The sequence below is a fragment of the Protopterus annectens genome, chromosome 12.part0, assembly GCF_019279795.1.
Source record: "Protopterus annectens isolate FY-2018-M chromosome 12.part0, PAN1.0, whole genome shotgun sequence".
Lineage (NCBI taxonomy): Eukaryota > Metazoa > Chordata > Ceratodontiformes > Protopteridae > Protopterus > Protopterus annectens.
In genome coordinates this window covers 123,264,351-123,285,169 of record NC_056746.1, presented here as the reverse complement: position 1 = coordinate 123,285,169, position 20,819 = coordinate 123,264,351, and the positions used below count along the sequence as shown (strand labels likewise).

Sequence of the window (20,819 nt, the reverse complement as noted above, 5' to 3'; positions counted from 1 at the left end):
TGCATCCACCAAAGGAGAGATTCCCTGCAAGTCCTACTTATATGTATTGGATGAGCTAATGGCAGATCTAATAGGGACCACTGTACTGCCAATGTCCACTGAAGTACCTGCATGTGAAGATGGGCACAGGGGAGAAGCGTGATGGTGGCTGCCATAGAACCAAGAGCTCGCAAGACCACCTCTGCAAAGGGAAGATGAGGTTGAATGATAAGAGATAATTGGAGACGTAAGTTCTGAACTCTCTCTGGGGTGAGGAAGACCTTCATCTGGATGGTGTCTAATCTTGTTCTGATGAATTCTGGAATATGAACCGGGTTCACAGATGATTTGTTTGTTAATTGTGATCCCCATTTGACTGGTTAGCCTCAGGAAATAGACTCTGGCTTGACAAAGTAGGCACTTGGTGGGGGCAGCAAGGAGCCAATTGTCCAGGTAATGGAAGACCTGTATGCCCTGAAGTCTCAGGTGAGCCGCTACAACTGCCATGACCTTGGTGAACACCCTGGGGGCTGTGGATGAGACCAAAGGGGAGGGCTCAGAACTGATAATGACTGGCTCCTAGCCATGAGCGTAAAAACCTCCTGGAACGTCTGTGCATCTTTATATGATAGTACATATCCTGGAGGTCTATCGGGCAGATCCAATCGTTCTCCTGCAGATAGGGCAGGATGGATTGCAGAATGACCATCTGGAACTTTTCTTTGGCAACATTCAGATTCAAGGTAGAAAGATCCAGGATAGGTCTTAGGTCCCCCATCTTTTTTGACACTAAAAAGAACATGAAATAAATTCCCAGTCTGGATTGATCTGGGGGGGGGGGGGGGGTTTAAATGACTTGATTCTTTAGCAGCTTTTCTATTTCGAGTGTTGCAACCTCCCTTTGCACGGGTGGAGCATCTGGGAGGTGTTTTTGTGGAATAGGCGGTAGTATAAAAGGAATGGAATAGCCTCTGGATATGATTTGTACACCCAATGGTCTGTTGACATGGACTCCCACACCGTTAGGTCCAATGAAAGATGACCCCCGACTACCTCCAGAGATGAGGAGTTGGGCAACCGCTCAGGGCTGCTGCACGGGCTTGTCTGAAAAAGGTTCTCGAGACCCAAAATTCCTCTGACCCCCTCTGCCTCTGGGCCGGCATCTATCGTAACCCCCTCTGCCACTGGGTGAAGATGAGTCCTGAGTGTCCCGGGAGTACTGAGACTTTTGGAACCACATCTTCTTTTGCCCTCGCTGGTTCCTCGAGAATGATCTTTGAGGGGTAGAAAAGCAGATCTGGACAATAGACAGCATCTTCCCATCCTTCTCACTCTGGACCAGTGTGTCAGGTAAGGTCTTCCCAAACAGAGAAGAACCATCATAAGGGGCATTAGCAAACGATGGCTTGAAAGGTTCCGTAAACTGACATAGTCGGAGCAAGGTGTGATGTCTCATGGTAATGCCAGAACCAGCAGACTTTGCAGCTCCTTCAGAGGCATGCAAAAGGAGGCGCACTGACGTGTTCAAAACCGCTTAGAGAGTGGCCATCCACGCTGAGAATGCTTGCTTATCCACCGGCGACATGGACTCCATGGGCAACTCAGCCACCTCCTTGACCAGGTCACACTGCAGTCGGATAATTTGGGCCAAATAATTCAGCACCCTTATAGAAAAGGTAGCTGAAGCATAAACCCACTTCCCCACATGGTCCATCATCCTGGACTCTCGGTCTGGCGGATGAACCGGACAACTCTCCTGAGCCAGTTCATGCATGGTGACGGCTGCCACCACCATAGCGCCTACCGGGAAACCTTTATTCCAGCTGGTCTTATCAAAGGGGGGACTCAACATTTTATCAGGACGCTTTGGAATAGGCTCTACAGTGTCTGGTTCCTTCCATGCTTGCATTGTAATGAGGTTCACTAATGGATCCGCAGGAGAGGACACCCAGGAGGTAGATGGACTCGTGCTGAAAGCCTCCAGGAGCACTGACTCATCCGAGGTCGGCTTTGGGGCAGACCCCCCCCCCCCGGTGAAGGAGTTCCATTATGTCTCTCCCCTTCTTCCAAGTCAGTGTCTTTGGTGAGGGACTCTGGGTAGGAGTCCAGGTGTCTCCTTTTGCACATGTGTTTGTGGGGTATCTCCTCAGTGGGGCTCTCTGCATGGGACTCACAAACAGGGGTTTGCTCCTTAATGGGTGCTCCCTGGGGCATGTTAAGCACGGGCTGTCCCTGAGAGGACAGGACGGTCAGAGTAGTACCCACAACCGAAGGAGTCAGTGTGGACTCCAAAGAGGAGAGAGTCAGAGGCCTTGACCCACTCGAGAGGACCCTCTCCACCACGCCGAAGGAGAGCGGACATCCTGGGAGAGAAGCAATGGAGCCGCTCTCTTCGGATCCAACAGGGGAGTCAGAGCAGAGTCCACAGGTGCCGAGATGCCAAGGGGAGGCTGTGCTCTGACAAAGGTAGAGTTGTGTACACTTACCATAAATGTAGATGTTCACCTGTATTCACTGTTGCAGTCATTACATTTGGGTAATCTGCTGGCAGGTTTCCCTCAGTCGGCCTGATTAACAAAGTCTTGGGTTCCCTTCTTCCATGACGTCAGATCGTCAGGGGTATAAAACATGCAGCCAACGCCATTTTCATCAGTTTTTCTTGCCCCAGATGTCAGGTGCCTCTCAAATGGGGAGCAAAACAAAAATATATATATATATACACATACACACATATGTAATTTAGAACACAAAAAATATATCTCCGAGTAAAAGCAAATACAACAAAAAGGCTTTTTGAGCATAGTAACAGAAAGAAGAGGTACAAAAAGAGAAAAGTAGGGGGCTGGTGAGTGGGTAACCAGGACTGCAACAGTGAATACATTTGAACATCTACATTTATGGTAAGTGTACACAACTGTACCATGTTCTTCGTGTTTCACTGTTGCATTCATTACATTTGGGTAGAATCCCAAAGCTATGGTTGGGAAGATAGGCATTAGGAGCAGCTATAAGGCCCTGCAGGACAGCAGTGGCAAAGCCTGCTCTGGATTTAGAGAAGAGAGGTAAATGGTAATTCTTGGTGAACGTATGAACTGAGCTCCAGGTAGCAGCTTCTAGAATGTCTCTGGTAGGAACCCCTCTGAGAAAGGCTGCAGAAGTAGATGCAGCCCTGGTGGAATGGGATCTGAACCCCTTGGGGACAGGTTTACCATGATGCATGTAGCAGAAATGAATACAATGGCTTATCCATTTTGAAACTGTCTGCTTTGAGATAGACTTTCCCTCTGCCCCTGCAGCAAATGCCACCAGTAGTTGCTCAGATTTACTTAGAGATTTTGTCCTGTTCAAGTAGAATCTTAGTTGTCTGTGTACATCTGATGAATGCAGAATCTGCTCCCTCTTGTTCTGTGGATTTGGGTAAAAAGTTGGCAGACGAATGGTCTGATTAAGAGCCACACTAGATACCACTTTAGGCATAAAGGATGGATTGGTCCTGAGCGCTACCCTGTCTGGGTAGAAAATAATAAAAGGCTCCACTGCCATGAGAGCCTGTAGTTCTGAGATCCTTCTAGCTGAAGTAACTGCTAAAAGAAAAGCTGTCTTCCAAGAGAGAAATGTTATTCCGCAGTAGCAGCTGGCTCAAAAGGAGGCAGGGTGAGTTTTTCCAACACAAAATTGAGGGCCCCATGCAGGAGTTGGTGCTCTCCTTGGAGGTCTTAAATTTTTTGCCCCTCTGAGATACTGCTTTATCAGGGGATGAGAAAAGAGGGGATGCTCTGTGTTGTAATGAGCTGAAATGGCAGAGGCGTGGATTTTTATGGAAGAGAAAGATAGGCCCTTTTGAAGCATCTCAGTTAAATATTGCAGAATCTGAGGAATAGTGGGCATTTCTGTGCTTATTCCTTGTGCCTGATTCCAGGCCCAGAATCTTTTCCATTTATCAGCATAAGACTTTTTAGTGCTAGGCCTTCTAGCCTCCAAAATGACATCCATCACAGGTTTGCTGAGAGATGTAACTGGTGGAATTAGTTGATTAGACATGCTGCAAGATTCATAGTTTGGAGCTGTGCGCGTAGAATTTGAAAGTTCTGCTGAGACAGTAGATAAGGTGTCTGAGGCAGGTACCACGGAGGAATGTGTGACATACTGCATAGGAGCAGGTACCAGTGCTGGCGAGGCTAGTCTGGAGCAAACAGAATCATTTTTGTTTTTTCATGTCTGACTTTTAGTAATACCTTGGCATGCAAAGGCAGAGGGGGAAAGGCATAGACTGATAGGTTTTTCCAGCTGAAGGATAGAGCATCCACTTTCCAAGCTTTTTTGTGATGGATTCTTGTGCAGAATTTGTCCAACTGATAATTTTGGGGTGAGGCAAAAAGATCTATGTCTGGGCTCTCCCATTTGTGTGACAACATGCTGAAGATTTGCAGATCCAGTTTCCATTCATGTGGGTCCATAAGATTTCTGCTTAGTTCGTATGCCAGAATATTTTGCTTTCCTGGCAGGAATTGAGCTTGTAGATGTATTTGGTAAGTCAAGGCTGTGTTCCACAAGGCCATGGTTAGTCTGCAAAGGGGGTAGGAATGGGTACCCCCCTGCTTGTTTATGTACCACATGACTGTGATGTTGTCCATCTTTATCAGCAGTTGTCCTGGATAAAGAAAGTCCTTGAAAGCTGTCAGAGCATTCTGTACAGCTAGCATCTCTTTCTGGTTGATATGCAGGTGCATTTGATTTGGGCTCCATTCGCCCTGAATGCATCTCCCTGCCAGATGTGCCCCCCAAGCATAGTCTGATGCGTCTGTAGTCAGGGTTTGGGTGGCAGGGCTTGGAATGAATAACAGTCCCTTGTTTTGGTGACAGGCCTCTGCCCACCATAGGATATCTTGCTGCAGGCAAGGAATGCTAGGAATCATTGTTTCCAGGCTGTGACAATGTTGACTCCATAAGCTTTTTAGGTACCATTGTAGTTTCCTCATATGCAGTCTTGCATATGGAATTAGAAGAATGCAGGAAGCCATGAACCCCAAGGTCTGCAGAATTTGTCTTGCAGATAACTGGGTTTTTGCGGCCACTTGTTTGAAGTAAGTCATCAAATGGATTTGTTTGTCTGGCGTGAGGTAAGCCATCTGGGCAGTTGTATTCAAGCTTGCACCCAGGAATGTAATTTTTTGAGAGGGTACCAGTTGTGATTTATTTTCGTTTATGGTGTACCCTGGGCAAGTTAGAAGCCTTTTTACAAATGCCATATGCTGTAGAAGAGTGTCCTTGTTTTCTGCCTGAATTAGACAATCGTCCAGATAAGGATAAATCTGAATGTTTCTTTGTCTGCAAAATGCAATTACTGGTGCCAGGCATTTTGTGAAGACCCTGGACACAGTAGATAAGCCAAAGGGCAGTGCAGAGAACTGGTAATGCAAATAGCCTGCTTTGAAGCGGAGGTATCTTCTGCAAGATTCCCTAACTGGGATATGCAGGTAAGCCTCTTTTAAGTCTAGAGTTACCAACCAACCAGGCATCCTTGCCTAGCATAGGCAGTAACTGTTGTAGAGTCAGCATCTTGAATTTTGGAATGTCCAGGAAAGTATTTAGAATGGGTAAGTCCAGAATTGGATGCCATGATTTCTTTTCTGGGTACCAAGAAAAGTCTTGAATAAAAACCTTGTCCCTTTTCTTTTTCTGGTACTGGTTGAATAGCCCCCATATTCACGAGGGGCATAACTTGTTTCTGGGCCTCTGCCCACTGATTTGGAGGCAGATCTGGCCATCTGTTTGGAATTGGCAACGTGTGGAAATGAAATCTGTATCCCTGGGATACTATATTTAAAACCCACTTGTCCTGGGTAATTAGATGCCAATTTTGTGCATGAAGTGCTAGTTTTCCCCCCAAAGGGGCTGCCAAAAGATAAGTGCTTGGAAATGGCAGAAGAAAGTCATTGAGACTGTTTACCCCCTGTATAGGCACCCCATTGGTTTGTTCTGTCAGTTCCTTGTGACTGAAACCCGGAGTGTTTGGAGTGTCTCGGTTTGACCTGAGCAGCTCTGGTGGGTACTGGAAAGGACCAATTCTTAGTAGGCCAGTGCCTACTGAACCTGGGTGGCTGCACTTGTAGGAATTTTTTTACAGTTTGCATAGATTTAGCTTTGTCTTCCATCTTTTTCAAAACTTCTTCTGCCTTATTACCTAATAGACTGTCCTGTTGTGGAGCATCCAACAATTTTGCTTTAACATGATCATGCAGATTTTGCTCCTTGAGCCAAGCGTGCCTTCTTATCACAGATCCATTTACAGCAGCCCTGCAAGAGGCCTCCAAGGAATCAAAACCACATTGCAAAATATGCTTTCCAACTTGTTCAGCTGAATGCAATAAATCCTGTAACTCTTTATTTTCCACACAGTCAGAAATCAACATCATTTTCTGTTTAAGTAAGCCCATGACATGCTGCTGATATTTAAGCATATGAAATTGACATTTTAAAGCCCTGATTGCCAGGGTAGCAGACGTGTAAACCTTCTTACCCCATCTATCCAGGGCCCTGGAGTCTCTATCAGAAGGGGTAGGAGTTTTAGCAATAGAAGCCTTAACACCCTTGGGGCCCTGAGAAATTGTTTCAGGGTCAGCAGTAGGGTTTTTAAAAATAAATTTGTGGGAGTCAGGAACCCTGTAATATCTGTCTGGCTTACTAGGAGCCGAGGCAGGGAATCAGGAGCCATGCTGGATTCTGAAAAAACATCATCAACAATGTCTAGAACAGGAGGTATAGCTAAAAGCCTATGCTGAGGAAGAAGAAGGAACTCCCTAAGCCTCTTTTTGGATTCTGAAAAATCCTGACTCTCCCAATGAACATGTTCGCTTAAGGTATGCAAAGTTTCTCCAAAAGAAAAATCCTCAGGAGGAGAAGCAGGAGGGATGGATTCTTCTGCATCAGAGTCCTCATAAGGTGGAATAGATAATTCCTGATCAGAAGAGGAATCAGAAGAAATGGAAACCTGATCTGAAGATTCATAATCAGTGCCTTGCCTAGGCCCCTTAGCAGAAGGGGGTTGGGAACCCCTGATCAAAGTAATTAAATCCTCAGCCATTTTGATCATTTGTTTTTTAGGCATAGGGGCCTGTGCACGTGGCCCATGCGTCATCGTTTTTTTAGACAAAGTTGGTTTTGGCCTCGTTTTTGAGGATGGCGTTGGTTTAATATATAAAATCTTTAGGCCTGAAAACACCCTCAGAAGCCGGTGCCTGCTCAGCGGCTCTGTACCCATCTAAGGTAGAGACATACGCAGGTTCAATAATTGAAGTGTCTCGCGGCATACTGGACTCCGAATGGGTCTCAGTAGAGGCCTGCAAATCAAAAGTAGCGGGTATCAGAGGCTGCGAATGTGCCTCACTGAGTACCAGCGAACTGGCGACTGGCTTAGGAGAAGCTTTGTCATCAGTTTTGGACCTCGACAGTCTGTCTCTGTCTTTTTCTTTGCATTTTTTGTGAATTCCGGTAGTCGGATTGCTAACCGATGATATTTTTGGACAGTTAAATCCTGAGCCAAAATATTTAGATGCAAAAATATACCGACGCTTAATAGTGCGATGGTTAAATTTAGCACAGAACCGATGGCAGGGCACGTTGTGGTCAGGGCCTAGGCAAAGAATACAGTAGAAATGAAAATCCTTATGAGGTATTTGCTTCCCACAAGTAATACAATTATTAACTTTTACTGACATCAGTAAGGAGCAAGAAAAAGCTTTAGGTTGAAGACTTCGGTTCTGAAACTCGAAAACGAAAATTTCAGGAGTCGGCTGACCGGTACTTGTGAACTGCTTCTGCTTCGGCCACCGCGCGGCAAGAAAGACTGATGAAAATGGCATCAGCTGCATGTTTTATACCCCTGACGACCTGACATCATGGAAGAAGGGATAGCAACCAACGCAGGACTCAAGGCTTTGTTAATCAGGCCGACTGAGGGCAACCTGCCAGCAGATTACCAAAATGTAATGACTGCAACAGTGAAACACGAAGAACATCATGGAGCCGACAGAAACCCCTCAGATCCGACACCGAGACTACAGCTTCGAGAGCTTGGATCCGAAACAGACAGATCCATCCTGCTCAGGGCCATGGCCAAAGTCGAGGTACTAGGTACCATCGGCTCTGGCCCTCCAACTCCAAGAGCTCTCAGATACAAGGATTCCAAAACCAAGGGCCAGATTGGAGAAGGAGCAATGGGGGTAAAGAAGGGCTGTGAGCTCCCCGCTCTGGAGAGAGAGGGGGGCTGGCAAGATTCCCATCTGGATCTGGGTACGGATAAACTTCCGCATCACCCTGTCCATCTCCAATTCACTCAAGCTATGGGTGGGATGGGATGAGGAAGCCACTGACACCATCCAGGAGTGCCGGTGAGGGGAGAAGCTAGAGGAAGGCTGAGACACCGTCGGCTCCGGTAAAAACCTCAGAGAATGAAGCTGAGGGGTACTGGGCCTAGGTGGAGTTCTAGATTTAGCTGGTGTCCCTGACTGAGCCGAGTGGTCATTGGACCGCTTCTTGGGCCTGTCCTTTTGTCTCTTGTCTGGGTCCGATGGCCAGGAAATGGAAGTTTGAGCCCTCGAGCCCCTGAGGAGAACTTATGGTAGTAGCCGCTACCACAGAAGAAGCTGGAATGCCATCCCAGACGCGGAAAGGAGGCCCTTCATAATCAACTTAGCCCTCAGGTCCTTGAGGGCTCTAGGGTTGAACCCTGTGCAAATAGCCCAGGCCGTGTCACGGTGGGCCACGCCTACGCAGACAACACGCAGCGTGTGGCCATCAGCTGGAGAGAGCTTGTGGCTACACTCTGTGCATTTCCTGAAGATAGGCCTGGGAACCTCAGCCATGTCTAGGAAGGCCCTGCATACACATACACACACACACACACACACACACACACACACACACACACACACACACACACACACAAACACACAAACACACACAAACTAACATGCTAACTGGGTGTGGGAGAGGGGAAAACCGGGAACACAAAATGTTTTTTTTTTTTTGTCCAACGACCAATGTGGGTATAAGGGTCCGACGACCAATGCGGGTATAAGGGGGAGGTTAGGGAAAATTATCTAAGGAACCCTGACTAGAAAAAAAGCAGAAAACACTCACCAAAAACCACCAAATGCCTGGAGCTCGAGACCAAGCTGCTGGGCTGGAAAGCGGCAAATAAAATCTGAGGGAGGGAAGGAGATGGAGGAGTATTATGGGCAAGTGCAGGAGCTTGGATCAGAGGCTGGTGAAGTCGTCATCTCAGATCCGATCCGGATCCAACTACCCACAGGTTGATGACCAAATTAAGTCAACTACTTCAGATCAAGGGTTTACTCAATGCTTTAATAAACACACTTTAGGGTGAAGTTCCAATGGTAAAATATTAACAACCACCACGTGCAGTTTAAGAAATGTTAAAATGGTGGTGTTAAAGCAGAAATACAATTTCAGGTTACCAGAGTAGCATGTAACAGCGGGTGGCACTGCCCAGTGTAGCCACGTTAAACTGCCTCACATACCTGCTTTGGGAAGAGTCTGTCCCAGCTGCTGCTGCTGCACTCTTCTCTTCATCTGTAGTATTCTGTTCAGTTACCAGAGCTTTTGATATTTTACACCTCTCCATAATTACCATCTCTATTTCTGAAACCAAATAGTTTTAAGAATCAAACATCTTTCTTTTAAAATTGTATAAAAACAAAAATATTAAGTAGCTAGGAAAAAGGGGTTAATGCTAAACTAAACAGAGGATGTTCCCACTGTTGTACATTCATGTGCTGGTAGCACAAATGCAAGGCACTGCTTGGCTGATGATCCTGGAACCATCATGCCATTTAAACCAGCTGTAATGTCTGTAAAGAGCATGCATTTGTCAATCTGTCCACTAGGCAAAAATTATAACAGGTGTTTTTACAATTGTGTATGGCCAAACCACACTGGTGTATGGCTACCATGTGTACAGTTACTGAAAAAATTATAGAATGTATTACGTGCAGTTATATGCAGCAATATGCAACCAGAAGTACCCCAAACCTTACAAGATTTGTTGCATAGAGTTACATGCAGCAATATGCAACCGCAAGTACCCAAAACCAAATGACTCATCACTGATAAACACAGTACACATTAAAGAGTTATAACTGCTTAACTTTACTGACACACTGGAAGTTTTTTTTTATATATTACAGTTTCATTACTCTCAGCCTCCACTCATTCACCAGAAGCTGCAAATGATAACCAATGTCTTTCTGAATAGTAGCATATATTACTCTCACTGTAATTAATGAGGACTAATTTGAAACACTGCACTACTGTGTACACTACAGCACACAGTACTACTATTACTAATACTAACAATAACAGGTACAGTACTATAACTACTATGACTGTTAGTAATAATAAAAGTAACAGTACTATTACTAGTAGTGTGATTAGTGTTAGAAATAATAAAAGTAACAGTGCTATTACTAGTGCTATTACTGTTAGCAATAATAAAAATAACAGTACTATTTACTAATAGTGTTATTAGTGTTAGCAGTAATAACAGTACTATTACTAATAGCAACAATTAAAGTAACAGTATGATTACTACTACTGTTACTGTTATTAACAATAAAAGTAACAGTACTATTACTACTAGTACTACTATTGTTAGTAATAATAAAAGTAACAGCACTATTACTAGTAGTGTGATTAGTGTTAGCAGTAATAACAGTACTATTACTAATAGCAACAATTAAAGTAACAGTATGATTACTACTACTGTTACTGTTATTAACAATAAAAGTAACAGTACTATTACTACTAGTGCTACTATTGTTAGTAATAATAAAAGAAACAGCACTATTACTAGTAGTGTGATTAGTGTTAGCAGTAATAACAATACTATTACTAATAGCAACAATTAAAGTAACAGTATGATTACTACTACTGTTACTGTTCTTAACAATAAAAGTAACAGTACTAGTACTACTATTGTTAGTAATAATAAAAGTAACAGCACTATTACTACCAGTACTATTACTACACTGTGTACAATGCACATTTATATTTGGCTTTGAACTAATTTTGTTTGAAGTGCACATTAATTTAGTACAAGACTTTCACTATCACTAAAACTCGACCACACTTATAAAAATTATTGCTCAGTCCCTATCTGTCTCAAGCTGTTCACTTCAGTTAAAACATGCAATAAGATGAAAAAACATGCTGAAATGAATGTTAATATCCAAATATTACTACTGTTCAACAAAGAATACAAATGTAATTCAGTAATACACACACACACACACACACACACACACACACACACACACACGCACTTGCATGCGCGCGCACACACACACACAGTGAAAACTCCCAACCCCGGAGTTAAAAAAAACAAGTCAGTCAGACAGCAGTCAAACCTGCCACAAAAATATTTTGATGACCACTATGCACATTTCTATATAATGTAACACTGTTCAATCAGTGTTCACATACAGGATTACAATTTGGTCTCCGATCTTAACCAGCTTGTTATGTGTTTGAGACATGGTTTTCAAGAAATTTGCCTTGAGATGTAAATCTTTAACATCCTTGTCCAGGGCACACAAGTTGAATTACAACTGGACTGACCCAATTATAATTCTTTCCTAGGGCATGGAGTTTTACCTACTCCCATGTACTACAAACATTAGGACAGAAAAAAAGTATAGCATCGCTAAGTGTTCTATACCTTTGAAAGCTGTATAACACATGGCACCACTGCACGGAAAACTGCTACCAAAGAAGCGTGGCAGGAAGCACAAACAGCCTTAAAGGCTCATAAACACTTAATTCAGCCTTACAAAAGGTTGAGTGTTTAACAGGTTTTAAAGCTGCGACTCCTTTCGCTCTTCAGTTATGGTCATTAAATGCTGACAACGCTGTAGCACACGACTGGAGCTTAACAGCAGAGAGGGCTGCTTAAGAAATTCTTGTTAAGCACCCATCTTGACATCAGTGATTTCTCTAGGAACTGGCACCAGTATCCAAAACTATGCCAAATTCCTATACGAACATTTATATAGATGCATGAAATCAAGAATACCTGACAGGACTAAATTATCCTCCGCAAGGGAGAGCAAACCCGTCTGGTGGACATCTGCAATAAATAAACTCTATAACAAAAGAAAACATTTGCTGTCCAGGACTAAGAAGGAGCAGGTGCCCAACTGGAAGCAATCTCTCCTTAGCCTAAACAAGCAAATAAGAGCACTAGTGAAATCCTCCAAAGCAAATTTCAAGTCCAAATTGGCCACATCTGCTAGAGACAATCATAAGGCCTTCTTCACATACTTCTGTAATCTCAATGGTAGGACCCCAGATCTGCTCAGAACTGGTGGTCATGGACATCACATATACAAATGCCGTAGATATAGCAAACTTGCTGGCTGACAGATTCAGGGAAAATTTCACCCCTCTGTCACCCCCCCATCAGTAAATCAGGACATTCCCTGTACCTGCCCACTTCCCCTTATATCTAGGGATCAGGTCATCACTGCTCTCTCAAAGGCAAAAAATACAGCCTCCATGGGACTCGATAACATCCCAGGCTGCATCCTACATGAACTCAGGCAGGAACTTGCAGCACCATTAGGTGCCCTATTCAACCAAAGCTGTGTAACGGCTTTGTCCCAGCTGAGTGGAGAACATTCACTGTCATCCCTTTACACAAAGGTGGAGTTGTCCTCGATCCAGGTAATTAGAGACCCATCAGCCTAACTAGCCTGATCTGCAAGGCCATGGAAGGGATTATCATGGACCTCATTAACAAGACACTGGTAACCTCTAAACACTCGATCCCACACAGTTTGGTTTTGTCAAAGGGAGGTCATATCTGTTAAATTTGGTTGACTTTTTTGAGACAGTCACCAAAGCCATGGACAAGGGGAAGGCAGTGCACACCACCTACCTTGACCTGGCCAAAACCTTTGACAATATTCCCCATTCGGGCATAATAGATAAACTCTCTCAACTGGGCACCAATCCATATGTTAACCAGATGGGTAGCTAACTGGCTCACTGAAAGAACCCACCTAGTCCAAATAGGGGAAGCCACCTCAAGCAGTAGACCCGTATCGAGTGGCGTAACCCAGGGTTCAGTCTTGAGGCCTCTGTTATTTGGAATATACTTTTCTGAGGTGCAAGCCAAAACAAACTGGCTATGACTGACCAAGTTTGCAGATGACTGCAAAATGGGCGTAGTCTTCCCCTAGTGACGTGGACATCCTCCAAGAAGGTCTCACCCAAACAAATGACTGGTGCCAGAAACATGGCCTCAAGCTGAACATAAAAAAATTAATCATCATCCCCTTTGGGAAGAGTGACATCCTCACAAATTATCATATTAATAACAACACCCTAAGCTCGCAGCCAGTCGTGAGGGATTTTGGCACCCAGATTGACAGTAACATGACTTTTGACCACCATGTTGCTTCCATTGTATGGACAACTTTCTACATCGCCCACCTCATATATAAGAGTATCTCATCAAGGGACAAGGAGGTCATAACATCCCTGTATTCTTCCCTCATAAGGCCAATTATTGAGTACAATGCCCCATTTGGCATGTACCTCGTAAAGCACAAGCAGCAGCTGGAGATACCACAGAGGTTCCTCACCAGGAGAATCCAGGGCATCAAAAATCTGCCATACACAAATAGGCTAAAAGCCCTATCCCTCTACTCTGTTTTATACAGACTCCTCAGAGGTGTGACCACTGTCTGGCATACAAGGTGATCTTGGACGCCACCTTGATGGGAGTGCTGCATATCCGCAAGTCAACCTCCACTCGAGAAACCTGCACACATGGCCTCAACCTGGTCTGTGAGACATCAATAGGCTTGTTGGTGGGACAGATTTGTGTCCCAGAGACTCCCCCATCTGTGGAATAGTCTCCCTCTCCACGTCAAGCAGGGTACTTCTTTACCCCTTTTTAAGTGCAACCTGGATAACTGGATGGGAAATAGCAAACACAACCCTGGGATTCCACCTGTGTCCCTGCTGGACAGGAGCATTGGGTGTTGATTTGTCTGTACATGGGTTAAACTCTTGGCTAGGCTTATAAGGGCCTCAGGGACAACAGCATAGTAACTTCCTATGATCCTTTGAAGGCAATTCACAGAATTACTACAAGCAATTTTGAGTTTTGATGCATTCCAATATGATAGTTATTTTACAACTGTCTGAATCTTTATAAAGTCAATTTTAAGCCCTTTTACGAAAAGAATGGCACCTTTTTAAAAGCCATAACCATTTTTGTCTGTTTTACTATACTTTTAAAACATTTTCAGCAAGGAAGAATTTTCATAAAAAATGTTTTTTCCCTTCATATATCCCGTTTCTTTATTTTTGGACCCTTGGAAGTTTCAACATCCAATATAATACATATTCATAGAAAGCTTCAGCACTCATGTTAAGTTATATTTTTGAACGTTTAGGGACAGAGCAAAAAAAAAAAAAAAAAAAAACACAAATAAATAATAAGGCGAAAATACCTCATAAAAGTGACAGTTTTGAAATACAGATAGTATTAGCTTTGAACCTCTCAAAACAGGATCCTGTTTTATTAGGGATGAAGTAAAATGTTGAGAAAAAAATTAGAGCAATCCCTAAAATAAGGGACAAATATAAATGAAATATATGCATTTATTATAATGATAGGACTGTAAGAAGGTCTGTTTTCATTAACCTTCACAACTGACAGCACATGCATTCAACAGCACAACAAATAAAACAATCTCAGACCACATGGCACCTTCTTCTGTGCTGTTGCCCCTCACTTCACTCGCAAACTCCGGGACTTCAGTATTTAGCACTGAATGAAAGGATGAAGGGAGAAGCAGAACAGAGGATAAAGAGCAGCAGAAGAAAAATCATAAAGGGGGTAGCATTCCAGTATGTTAATAATGATCGGCCTTCCTCTTACAGATCTATGATTACGCAACCTGAATAAATGTTACATCTGATTACAACAGGTCCATGTTCAGGAGCATTTTGTTGACAATCACAACTTTAGCTGCATGAAGGTGACAGTCACTGATCTTCCTGGGTGGCTATCAGCATGGGAAGACTTGGAAAGAATCTTCAGGTTGTCGTGTCTTATGAGAGTAACAAGGGCAGAGTAAGTCATAGCTGCAGAGATGTCATCTCTACCAGCATTACTCAAAAAAGCAGATGACATAATGTGTGTAGTAGCTGAATGACCTTTAATAATGAAAGCACAAGGATCTTCATAGTTAGTGTGAACGAATTCAATGCAATTAGATAACCACATGGACGGGGCAAGCTTAAGTAATTTTCTTGCCCAACCTTGATTTAGCAAAGGCTACAGACAAATGCTTATCTTTGTGGAAAGGTCTGATGACATCCACATAAAACTGAAGCTGTCTGTGAACAATCACAGAAAGAAAGAATTATTCACCATCAGAAGGGTACTCACGAAAAAGACAAGCAGACTGCTTAACTGCGTCAACCTTACCTATGTGGTGACTTTGGACTTAAAGGATGTGTTAGCTGTTTCACACTTTCCTTGTGTAAAATTAAGGAAGCAATTTGTCGCTCAAGACATCCCACTATGGCTGAGGTGACAAGCACCCAGTGCTGTTCACGCATCTTCTGCACCCCTAAACTCTAACTTTGCTACTTTTATCTCATAAGTGACTTTGCTTGATTTGATAAGGGTCCAGAGTTTGCTGTTAAGTTTTCCAAGAGCTTTTTTTTTTTTGGATCTTCAGAGTTTCAGTTATTTTTAAGTGCAATAAGTTTTTTTATTTTATTATAGAGCCTGTTTATACTTGGGCTCCACTGTAGTGGTTTATTTTTGAATTTGGTGTTGTACTTTGTAGATGGAAAGAAACATACACAGCTATTCACATGAGAATAGAATTTGTTGGTAATGGATTCTGCATAAGTAGTAGGTGATCGGGTTGGAAGACATGGTTGAATTAGCCAGGTATTCACTCATTTTCAATAAATTAGCCTTGGTGAAATCTCTAACTAATATGATATTAGATGCTGTCCCTGGCTTCAGTCATATGGTGGAATGTGACTGATCCGCATTCTGGTTTGACCAGGGAAGAAGTTACAGTTGTTAGGGAGCACAATTGTCCTATACTGGTGAGGACCAGCTCCAGGATTTAATTATCCTGTGTGGGGTACAAAATAACTGGTCTTATGAGTCTATATTAATGAAGTCAAGAAATCTCTGGCATACATGTTAGAGTAGGTATATATCTCCTACTTAATGGGAGGCAAGTTCAAGCACTTTAGGAGGACGGTGTCAGGCTTAATGTATACAGACTGCATAGTAGTTGTGGGGGACATACAGGGAATCTTATAATTAGCCATGATGTGACATCAGGCCTTATTAATGGTAAGTTAGACATGGAGTCCCGGGATCATTATTTTGTCTACCTATATTAATGGTAAGTCAGACATGGAGTCCCGGGATCATTATTTTGTCTACCTACATTAATGGTAAGTTAGACATGGAGTCCCGGGGTCATTATTTTGTCTACCTATATTAATGGTAAGTTAGACATGGAGTCCCGGGGTCATTATTTTGTCTACCTATATTAATGGTAAGTTAGACATGGAGTCCCGGGATCATTATTTTGTCTACCTATATTAATGGTAAGTTAGACATGGAGTCCCGAGATCATTATTTTGTCTACCTATATTAATGGTAAGTTAGACACGGAGTCCCGGGATCATTATTTTGTCTACCTATATTAATGGTAAGTTAGACATGGAGTCCCGGGGTCATTATTTTGTCTACCTATATTAATGGTAAGTTAGACATGGAGTCCCAGGATCATTATTTTGTCTACCTATATTAATGGTAAGTTAGACATGGAGTCCCGGGGTCATTATTTTGTCTACCTATATTAAGTTAGACATGGAGTCCCGGGATCATTATTTTGCCTACCTATATTAATGGTAAGTTAGACATGGAGTCCCGGGATCATTATTTTGTCTACCTATATTAATGGTAAGTTAGACATGGAGTCCAGGGATCATTATTTTGTCTACCTATATTAATGGTAAGTTAGACATGGAGTCCCGGGATCATTATTTTGTCTACCTATATTAATGGTAAGTTAGACATGGAGTCCCGGGATCATTATTTTGTCTACCTATATTAATGGTAAGTTAGACATGGAGTCCCGGGATCATTATTTTGTCTACCTATATTAATGGTAAGTTAGACATGGAGTCCGGGATCATTATTTTGTCTACCTATATTAATGGTAAGTTAGACATGGAGTCCCGGATCATTATTTTGTCTACCTATATTCACGGTAAGTTAGACATGGAGTCCCGAATCATTATTTTGTCTACCTATATTAATGGTAAGTTAGACATGGAGTCCCGGATCATTATTTTGTCTACCTATATTAATGGTAAGTTAGACATGGAGTCCCAGGATCATTATTTTGTCTACCTATATTAATGGTAAGTTACACATGGAGTCCCAGGATCATTATTTTGTCTACCTATATTAATGGTAAGTTAGACATGGAGTCCCGGGATCATTATTTTGTCTACCTATATTAATGGTAAGTTAGACATGGAGTCCCAGGATCATTATTTTGTCTACCTATATTAATGGTAAGTTAGACATGGAGTCCCAGGATCATTATTTTGTCTACCTATATTAATGGTAAGTTAGACATGGAGTCCCAGGATCATTATTTTGTCTACCTATATTAATGGTAAGTTAGACATGGAGTCCCAGGATCATTATTTTGTCTACCTATATTAATGGTAAGTTAGACATGGAGTCCCAGGATCATTATTTTGTCTACCTATATTAATGGTAAGTTAGACATGGAGTCCCGGGATCATTATTTTGTCTACCTATATTAATGGTAAGTTAGACATGGAGTCCCAGGATCATTATTTTGTCTACCTATATTAATGGTAAGTTAGACATGGAGTCCCAGGATCATTATTTTGTCTACCTATATTAATGGTAAGTTAGACATGGAGTCCCGGATCATTATTTTGTCTACCTATATTAATGGTAAGTTAGACATGGAGTCCCAGGATCATTATTTTGTCTACCTATATTAATGGTAAGTTAGACATGGAGTCCCAGGATCATTATTTTGTCTACCTATATTAATGGTAAGTTAGACATGGAGTCCCGGGATCATTATTTTGTCTACCTATATTAATGGTAAGTTAGACATGGAGTCCCAGGATCATTATTTTGTCTACCTATATTAATGGTAAGTTAGACATGGAGTCCCAGGATCATTATTTTGTCTACCTATATTAATGGTAAGTTAGACATGGAGTCCCGGGATCATTATTTTGTCTACCTATATTAATGGTAAGTTAGACATGGAGTCCCAGGATCATTATTTTGTCTACCTATATTAATGGTAAGTTAGACATGGAGTCCCAGGATCATTATTTTGTCTACCTATATTAATGGTAAGTTAGACATGGAGTCCCAGGATCATTATTTTGTCTACCTATATTAATGGTAAGTTAGACATGGAGTCCCGGGATCATTATTTTGTCTACCTATATTAATGGTAAGTTAGACATGGAGTCCCAGGATCATTATTTTGTCTACCTATATTAATGGTAAGTTAGACATGGAGTCCCAGGATCATTATTTTGTCTACCTATATTAATGGTAAGTTAGACATGGAGTCCCAGGATCATTATTTTGTCTACCTATATTAATGGTAAGTTAGACATGGAGTCCCAGGATCATTATTTTGTCTACCTATATTAATGGTAAGTTAGACATGGAGTCCCGGATCATTATTTTGTCTACCTATATTAATGGTAAGTTAGACATGGAGTCCCAGGATCATTATTTTGTCTACCTATATTAATGGTAAGTTAGACATGGAGTCCCAGGATCATTATTTTGTCTACCTATATTAATGGTAAGTTAGACATGGAGTCCCGGGATCATTATTTTGTCTACCTATATTAATGGTAAGTTAGACATGGAGTCCCAGGATCATTATTTTGTCTACCTATATTAATGGTAAGTTAGACATGGAGTCCCGGATCATTATTTTGTCTACCTATATTAATGGTAAGTTAGACATGGAGTCCCAGGATCATTATTTTGTCTACCTATATTAATGGTAAGTTAGACATGGAGTCCCGGGATCATTATTTTGTCTACCTATATTAATGGTAAGTTAGACATGGTGTCCCAGGATCATTATTTTGTCTACCTATATTAATGGTAAGTTAGACATGGAGTCCTGGGATCATTATTTTGTCTACCTATATTAATGGTAAGTTAGACATGGAGTCCCGGGATCATTATTTTGTCTACCTATATTAATGGTAAGTTAGACATGGAGTCCCAGGATCATTATTTTGTCTACCTATATTAATGGTAAGTTAGACATGGAGTCCCAGGATCATTATTTTGTCTACCTATATTAATGGTAAGTTAGACATGGAGTCCCGGGATCATTATTTTGTCTACCTATATTAATGGTAAGTTAGACATGGAGTCCCAGGATCATTATTTTGTCTACCTATATTAATGGTAAGTTAGACATGGAGTCCTCTGATCATTATTTTGTCTACCTATATTAATGGTAAGTTAGACATGGAGTCCCAGGATCATTATTTTGTCTACCTATATTAATGGTAAGTTAGACATGGAGTCCACGGATCATTATTTTGTCTACCTATATTAATGGTAAGTTAGACATGGAGTCCCGGGTCATTATTTTGTCTACCTATATTAATGGTAAGTTAGACATGGAGTCCCAGGATCATTATTTTGTCTACCTATATTAATGGTAAGTTAGACATGGAGTCCCGGGATCATTATTTTGTCTACCTATATTAATGGTAAGTTAGACATGGAGTCCCGGGGTCATTATTTTGTCTACCTATATTAATGGTAAGTTAGACATGGAGTCCCAGGATCATTATTTTGTCTACCTATATTAATGGTAAGTTAGACATGGAGTCCCAGGATCATTATTTTGTCTACCTATATTAATGGTAAGTTAGACATGGAGTCCTGGGATCATTATTTTGTCTACCTATATTAATGGTAAGTTAGACATGGAGTCCCGGGGTCATTATTTTGTCTACCTATATTAATGGTAAGTTAGACATGGAGTCCCAGGATCATTATTTTGTCTACCTATATTAATGGTAAGTTAGACATGGAGTCCCGGGATCATTATTTTGTCTACCTATATTAATGGTAAGTTAGACATGGAGTCCTGTGATCATTATTTTGTCTACCTATATTAATGGTAAGTTAGACATGGAGTCCTGGGATCATTATTTTGCCTACCTATATTAATGGTAAGTTAGACATGGAGTCCCGGGGTCATTATTTTGTCTAGCTATATTAAGTTAGACATGGAGTCCCAGGATCATTATTTTGTCTACCTATATTAATGGTAAGTTAGACATGGTGTCCCAGGATCATTATTTTGTCTACCTATATTAATGGTAAGTTAGACATGGAGTCCAGGGGTCATTATTTTGTCTACCTATATTAATGGTAAGTTAGACATGGAGTCCCAGGATCATTATTTTGTCTACCTATATTAATGGTAAGTTAGACATGGAGTCCCGTGATCATTATTTTGTCTACCTATATTAATGGTAAGTTAGACATGGAGTCCCGGGATCATTATTTTGTCTACCTATATTAATGGTAAGTTAGACATGGAGTCCCGGGATCATTATTTTGTCTACCTATATTAATGGTAAGTTAGACATGGAGTCCCAGGATCATTATTTTGTCTACCTATATTAATGGTAAGTTAGACATGGAGTCCCAG

At 41.8% G+C, this 20,819-nt stretch overlaps 1 protein-coding gene across 1 annotated transcript in view; it reads right to left on the bottom strand.

Moving 5' to 3' along the window:
* Window positions 1–20,819, bottom strand: part of CLEC16A (C-type lectin domain containing 16A) — a gene marked incomplete in the record, with an annotated part of 3,039,290 nt that overhangs the window by 1,931,649 nt on the left and 1,086,822 nt on the right. Inside the window, 1 exon segment of the mRNA XM_044089149.1 lies at window positions 9,522–9,642. Coding sequence (XP_043945084.1) covers window positions 9,522–9,642 — 121 coding nt within the window.